This window comes from Entamoeba dispar, genomic scaffold (assembly GCF_000209125.1).
Source record: "Entamoeba dispar SAW760 scf_1105229462339 genomic scaffold, whole genome shotgun sequence".
NCBI classification, from domain to species: Eukaryota; Evosea; order Mastigamoebida; family Endamoebidae; genus Entamoeba; species Entamoeba dispar.
The window spans coordinates 5,743-13,205 of NW_001855143.1; the positions used below are offsets into that span (position 1 = coordinate 5,743).

The 7,463-nt window shown below is 24.5% G+C and overlaps 4 protein-coding genes across 4 annotated transcripts, besides 7 other annotated features; 2 read left to right on the forward strand and 2 right to left on the reverse strand.

The window, feature by feature from the left end:
* Positions 1 to 563: 563 nt before the first annotated feature.
* Positions 564 to 602: a sequence feature (AT_rich).
* Positions 603 to 672: 70 nt separating this feature from the next.
* EDI_326650 (uncharacterized protein) lies at positions 673 to 1,341 on the reverse strand (the record flags this gene model as incomplete). Its single annotated transcript, XM_001739654.1, has 1 exon — positions 673 to 1,341. One exon carries the CDS (start codon positions 1,339 to 1,341, stop codon positions 673 to 675), a length of 669 nt encoding a protein of 222 aa, XP_001739706.1.
* Positions 799 to 827: a sequence feature (AT_rich).
* A 48-nt stretch (positions 1,342 to 1,389) lies between the features above and the next one.
* Positions 1,390 to 1,511: a microsatellite.
* Positions 1,512 to 1,789: 278 nt separating this feature from the next.
* Positions 1,790 to 3,466, reverse strand: EDI_326660 (ATP-dependent RNA helicase DBP7, putative; the record flags this gene model as incomplete). The annotated part of the gene is made up of 1 exon (XM_001739655.1): positions 1,790 to 3,466. The coding sequence occupies one exon, from the start codon at positions 3,464 to 3,466 to the stop codon at positions 1,790 to 1,792; it is 1,677 nt and encodes a 558-aa protein (XP_001739707.1).
* A 1-nt stretch (position 3,467) lies between these two features.
* Positions 3,468 to 3,584: a sequence feature (AT_rich).
* A 78-nt stretch (positions 3,585 to 3,662) lies between these two features.
* Positions 3,663 to 5,099, forward strand: EDI_326670 (RING finger protein, putative; the record flags this gene model as incomplete). Its single annotated transcript, XM_001739656.1, has 1 exon — positions 3,663 to 5,099. One exon carries the CDS (start codon positions 3,663 to 3,665, stop codon positions 5,097 to 5,099), a length of 1,437 nt encoding a protein of 478 aa, XP_001739708.1.
* Positions 5,100 to 5,116: 17 nt separating this feature from the next.
* Positions 5,117 to 5,172: a sequence feature (AT_rich).
* Positions 5,173 to 5,198: 26 nt separating this feature from the next.
* Positions 5,199 to 6,035, forward strand: EDI_326680 (uncharacterized protein; the record flags this gene model as incomplete). Its single annotated transcript, XM_001739657.1, has 1 exon — positions 5,199 to 6,035. One exon carries the CDS (start codon positions 5,199 to 5,201, stop codon positions 6,033 to 6,035), a length of 837 nt encoding a protein of 278 aa, XP_001739709.1.
* Positions 6,036 to 6,329: 294 nt separating this feature from the next.
* Positions 6,330 to 6,562: a repeat region.
* Positions 6,456 to 7,461: a repeat region.
* Positions 7,462 to 7,463: the final 2 nt, after the last annotated feature.

A 7,463-nucleotide genomic window follows, 5' to 3' on the forward strand; every position in this document is an offset into this window, starting at 1 on the left:
ACAAGAAGTGAATAAAATAGTAATGAAAAAATATAAGTAATATGACAATGATCAAACCATCCCCAAATACCAATATTTGCTGAACATGTTCCATATTTTGGAAAAATATATTTCCATAATAGTAATGTAGTTGTTGATGAGAATATTGATGAATATGCCCAAAGTGCTCCAATACAAAAAAGGCTTAACACACTTATTACTGTTCTTTTTCCCACTACTCCAAAATAAATATTTCCCATTTTTGTTACACTTGATGGTATTGTTGTTATTTGAGTAATTGGTCTACCTTCTGAAGTTAATGAATGTAATCCACATGTACGGGCTAATGATTCTAACATCCAAAATGCTGTAATACAACAAAGTACAAAGAAAGTAATTGACATTAAAATTGCTAATAATAGTCCACTTGTTCTAAAAGCTAATGGTAATCCAAAAACACCAGTACCAACAATATAATTAATTAAAATACTATAACATGTGATAGAGTCATAAGTTATGGTTGGTTTAGAATGACTTTCAACAAATAATTCTGAATCCATCAAAGAAAATATATTTCTAAGTTCAATTTAATTTAAAAAAAAATGAATTTAATAAAAAAAAAAGTAGAAGAATTAAAAAAGAAGTGAATTTGTAAATATGTTGTTAAGATAAATAAATGACTCTCTATACACTTTATTCAATACCTGCAAGTTTCTTTAATTTTTCCATTTTTTTGATTTTAATAGAATTGATAATAGCTTCATTAGGTGATGATGATTGAAGAAGAAGAGCAATAGTTGTAATTGAATCAGGTCTTCCAAATATTTTAGAAATTTTATTAATTTTTTCTTTTGTTTTCCATTCATTTTTATCAAATGATTTTTTATTGTCAATGATATGTTTAGAAAGAATTATTGGATCTGGTCGTTCACCAATTTTTTGTTTAATATGATCACTTTTAAGAACTAAACTTCCATTACGAATTGCTTCTTCTGAAGTTTCAGAAACTAAAAATGGTGATATTTTTTCTAAACTATTTCTTCTTCCTGTTAAACGTGCTAATTTGTCTTTCTTTTTATTAGCTTTTTGAAGTTTATTCATTGTAGCTTCTATTTCTTTTAATATTTGAATATTAAGTTCATTTGAATATATACCTTTTTCTGACTCTTCATCTACTGGAAACACAAGAAATTCTGGATTAATCGGTTGAACAATTGTTGATGATGAATCATTCCCCCATCCATTTTTTGAATACTGTTCATTACTTGTTTCTTCTATCTCTTTAACTGTATTTGAAACTCCAAATATTATACAAGTTTCTGTTGTTTCTGATGTACACAAACTATCATTCACTGTTGACATTAAAGTAATTTAAATTTTAAAGTTAGGGAGTTCTCTAATAATCTTTGATATTTTTATTATTTTTTGTTTCTTTGTTTTTCATAGAATTTCTTTAAATAAATCTCCTCTTTTTATTTTTATTCATTATTTAATTTTGTTTTTATTTATTTATTATTCATTCTGTATTTTTAAAACATTGTTTTAAAAATAAATCTCTCGCACTTTTTTTTTTATCAATTAGACAACAAGATAATTTTAAAAATAACTAATCTTCGAAAATAAAATTGTTTCAAATTCATTTCTATTTGTTTTTCTTTATCTTTTTAAAAAAATACATAAAAAGTAGTAAATAATAAAAAAAGTCTTTTTCAACTTCAAGCAATTAAAATTCCATTATTTGAATAAATAATTGAACTAAATCAATCAATTTTATTTTTGCTTTTAAAACTATGTTTTGTTCGTCTAACTTTTACTTCTTTTTTTTCTTTTTTGTAATGATTCCAGCATCAAATTCAGACATTTTTCTCATCCCTTCTTTTGGTTCTTTTTTCTTTTCTTTTGGTTTTGTTAAAAAGCCATCTTGTTTTTTAATGACAGACATTACAGATGTGGGAGTGTCTCTAATACCGAAACTTTTACAAATATGACCAATATGTAATTTTTTAATTGAGAATATTTTTCTTAACTCTCCACGATGAGTTGTGTATGATCTTAAGTGAGCTTGGAATGACTTAATTGCCATTTCTTTTAATTCTTCATTATCAATAAGTAATTTTTCGACTTGTAATTGCATTTCATGTAATCTGCTTATTACTTTTTTATCTCCTCCTGCCATATTCAAAGATTTTACTACCTCATCTCGTTTCATTTCTTCAATAATAACACCTTCATTTCTTAATAAATTAACATACTCTCCTTCTGATTCTAGTAACATTAATAATGCATTTCCATTTCTTCCAATTCGTGCTGTTCTTCCAACTCGATGAATATATTCCGATGTTTCCCCTGGTGGATCATATTGAATAATCCAATCAATATCTTTTAAATCAATTCCTCTAGCAGCAACATCAGTTGTAAATAATACAGCTTTTTTACTTTTAATAAATTTTTGCATACCGTCATGTCTTTCTACAGTTGTTAAATCTCCATGTAATCTAAAAAGTGAGGTTTCTGGTAAAATAGGAGTTTTATCCATAAATTGAAGTTGAGAGAATAACGAGTAATGATAATTAACTGATTGAATACATGAAAAAAATACAATAATTTTTCTTTGAATAGACTCTTTTAAGAATGTTCTTAAACATGCAATTAAATAAGCTAATCGATATTTATCAGTTATCAGCATTGCGTATTGTTTTAAAGTTGAAGGTAAAATTAATTTATCTTCTATTTTTTCTTCATTAATTAATTTTTCTGTTTTCTCTTGACTATTTCCGTTTTCTTTTATTAATTTTAATTTCTTTCTTTCTTTTGCATTTTCTCTTTTATCTCCATCAATAAATACAGGATTTTTAAGTGCGAGATTAGACAACTTCTTTACACTTTCAGTCAAAGTAGCACTTACTAAAATACTTGTTCTGTTTTTATTAACATGATTTATAATCTCAATCACATCCTTTTCAAATCCTGCATCAAGAACTCTATCTGCTTCATCCATAATAAGAAATTCTACTTTATCTAATTTTAAGTTGTTTGTTGAATTGATATGATCTAATAATCTTCCTGGTGTTCCTACTAAAATATTTACTCCTTTTCTTATTCTTGCTTTTTCACTTTTCTTACTATCACCTCCAACTACAATTGATGGTACTAATCCTATAATTGATGTTGTTAATATAGTTAAGACATCATATACTTGTTGAGTTAGTTCTCTTGTTGGTGTTAATATTAAACAAAATAATCCATCAGTTCTTTTTAACTTCGGGTGTTTATTTAAAATCATAGTTATTGTAGGAAGTAGATATGCTAATGTCTTACCACTTCCAGTTTGTGCTTTTACAAGACAATCTTTTTCTTGTAATATTTCAGGAATAGCTGCGTATTGAACATGTGAATATGTTTTAACTTGTAATTTATCTTCACATGTTTGAATAAGTCGTGAATTAATTTTCAATGAATTTAGAGGGTGTTTAGAAAGAACGCTCATGAATAATATTTTTTAACATAAAATTAAACCCTTTTTTGTTATAGATAAATTTATGTTATTCATGAATTAAAAATCAAATTAAAAAAAAATAAAAAAAATAATTAATTGTTATAATAATGTTAAAACTCAAACTTCATAAAGAAAAATAATTCAAAGAAAAAAATTTGTACTAAAAAAGAAAGAATAAAACTTCTTGATGTCACAAAATGATTCTCAAGATATTATTTGTTCTAATGAGGTATTAGAAGAATACAATACAATAAATAGTATTTATCCTAATTCTGTTATTTATGTTAAACCAAATGAATTTAGAATGAACATTAATGTTTCATTAGAAAATGAAATTCCATTTAAAATTATTCCAATTAGAAATGTTCCAAGAATGTATATGAATAAAAATGAAGTTAAAATTAAATATTTGACACCAATTACTATACTTATTAGTTATAATGAAGAAAAACCATCTTTTCAAATGAGTAGTCTTTGGTTATCAATTAAAGATATGATAGAACTTAAAACAAGAATTGAAGATGAGTTTCAACAATTTGACTTTTCAGGATTGTTTATGTTATTGTATGAAGTCCTTTCAAACTTATCACCAGAACAACTTGATATATTAAGTTTTAGTGAGGTCCCAATCTCACGAGAAGAAAGAGAAAAAAATATTATTCAATATAATTATGATGAAACTAGAAAAGTATTTTATTCAACTCCACTTATCACTTGTGATGTTTGTTATGAAGAATATCCTCCTTCAAATTTTACTATATTGTCTTCTTGTGGGCATTATCTTTGTAATGAATGTTTAAAAGAGTCTGTGGCAACTTCATTGACAAATGGTACTTATGTGGAATGTCCATATGCTGATTGTAAAGCAGAGGTATTACCTTGGGAAATGAAAAAAAGTTGTCCAAAAGATTTAATTGATAAATATGAAAATCAGCTTGTTCTAATTTATGTAAAGAGTGGAGGAGATGATTTTATTGTTTGTCCATTTTGTTCCTATTCAGGAATTATGGTAGATCCCATTGTTTATAAAAAGTCTACACCAATACAGTGTCCTCGATGTGAAAAAACTTTTTGTAGTAAATGTTTATCAAATAATCATATTGGACAATGTTATGATGCATCAAATTGTCTAGAAAAATATAAATCACAACAATACTATAATGAAATAGTAGGTGAGTTAATGACAAAAAATATCAAGAAATGTCCAGTTTGTAAATGTCCCGTTATTAAGTCTTATGGATGTAATAAAATAACATGTATTTGTGGTACATATTTTTGTTATAATTGTGGTGAAAAAATTGATGGATATGAACATTTTCATAACAGTAAATGTCCATTGTATACTGAAAAATCATTATTAGAAGATAAACTTCATGACGTTGATACAACAAAATTGGATAAAATAATGGCAAATCCAAATAAGTTTCCATTTTATTGTGTACCTTGTGAATATTTATTTGCAGTTAATATGGACCAACTTGTCATTGTTTGTCCAAAATGTGGTAAACGTAAATGTAGGCATTGTGATGAGTATGGTATTAGTGTTGGACATATTAAGACAGTACTTGATTCAGCGAAATATTCAGATTTTAAAGCACCTCAAGGTTATGAAAAATGGGAGTGATTGGAATTTTGATAGTGATATATTTGTTTTTTATTCTTTTTTCTTCAAAATTTTATTTAAATAAAAAATTAAACTTCAAATACTTAATTTTACTTTATAATGAGTAAGCGTCAGTTTAAAAGAAAATCTTTAGCAGATAGAATGAGCTTGGAAACATTATTCAGTGAAGAACAAAAACCTAATAAAAGAAATAATGAAGAAAATACAATACTAATTGGAAGAAATAAAAAAATAATGGAAAGAATAAAGAAATTATCTCAAGAAAAGTTAAAAACAATTTATGAAATATTATTCGGAATGTCACAAGGTTCATCTAACTTATTAAAAGAGATATTAAATTTTAAAGGATACAGTCATATCAAAAAAGAATCACCTGAAATTATCAAAAAATTAATAATAAAAAGACTTCTTCAAAGAACAAAAGCTGATATTAAACTCTTTGCTAAAATATTTAGATTCGATTTAAATGAAGAATATAATGAACTTTGTTCTAAAATATGTGATTATATTTTTAGTCCTTATTTTGTTGATATCAATGCTATTTCATCAAATGTAACTCAAGACACTTCAACTAAAACTCCTCTTCCTCAACCCCTAATTGTGCCAACTACAGAAAACCAATCACCTAAAACATTAAAACCACAATCAAAAAGAAAATTAAAAGAAAAAATGGTTCTTGAAAACTTGAAAACTCCAAAAATTGAAGTAGAACATTTGATTCTGGAATTACAAAAAGATATTGAAACAGGATTAGGGTATTCAATGAAAATCCCTCAACGACCATCTCAAATTGATAACTCAAATAAAGGTCCAAAAAAAGAATCAAAAATTCCTTCTACTTCTTTAGTTCAAAAAAAAAATACTAAAAGGCAGTCAATAGTCATGAAAATTGGTGATTCAGAAGACACCACAGAGTTAGAAGAATTTGTTTTATAAAACGTATGTTTATGATGACTTTTTAAGAAATGTATTTTGGTATTAATTTTTGTTGATTACTATGCTTTCTTTACTTTCTTTTATGTTATTTTTATATTGTTTTGAGTTATATCAAAAAACTATACAACAGAATGAGATATCTTATATAACCAAATATAAGAATAGATATAACCTGCAAATCAAATAATATACAAAAAAAAATAAGAACTCTTACTAACAAAGAATCATAAGTGATATAAAAATAAATGGAAAATAATATCATCTGCAAGGATAAAAATACAACAACTGTGGTCTTCATAACCTCAATAATAATAATGTGAATTATTTCACTTATGTATTCATAATTTCCCTCTTTACCTATATTTTAACAATATTTCCAAACATATTACATTGTAATAAAAATAGATGTTATAATAAAGGAGAAAGAAGATATAGACAATATCAAAATAAAGAATGAGAAACAAAGCAAGTAAGAAATAAAAGGTAATGAAAAGAATAGAAATAGAAGTAAGAATAATTGGAAAAGAATAAGATGGAATTATAAAATGATAAAATATGAAAGAGACAACTTCTAAATAAACATAAAGAAGATGAATATCAATATAATATTACTACAATTAATTTCTTGAAATGAATCTATGAAAATAACACCAATATAGATTTCCTAAATATTAATTTATATGATATATTAATTGAAAATAGAATTATTAATAGAATATGCATAATCACTTTAGATGAATTAAACCATGCAATAAAATTCATTGCTAATTGGAAATCACATAGAATTGATAAAATACAATATTTATTAAATACTTAAAACAACAAAGAATTTTTTATTAAAATTATTTAATGAAATGTTGTATAATCCTACTAACGTCCCTCTTCAATTTATCCAAGGAAGGACAATATTAATATACAAGAAAGGAGATAAATTATATAAACAAATTACAGACCAATAACTTGTTTAAACTGTATTTTAAAAGTATATACATCTTTATTAAAGATGAAAATAGAAATCCAATTAATGTTAAATCAAATTGAAAAACAATTATCACAAAATGAAATTTGATGTAAAAAATATACATATTATCAAAAGAATGATTATTATACAATAATATAATCATTCAGTTATTAATTAAGGTTAAATGGAAGTAGGTAGAAACGTACTATGATATTTCTAAAGCATATGATAGTATTAATCATCAATTTGTTAAATAATGTTTAATTTATTTTAACATCCCATTAGTTGTAATTAAAAGTATATTATATATATTAAATATTACACAACTATAATTATATTATAATCAACAAAATGTAGGTATAATTAATGTAGAAAGATGAATAATACAATATGATAGTTTATCTAAATTATTATTTGTATTATCTATTGATATATTATCTAAATAATTAGATAAATAAATTAATAAG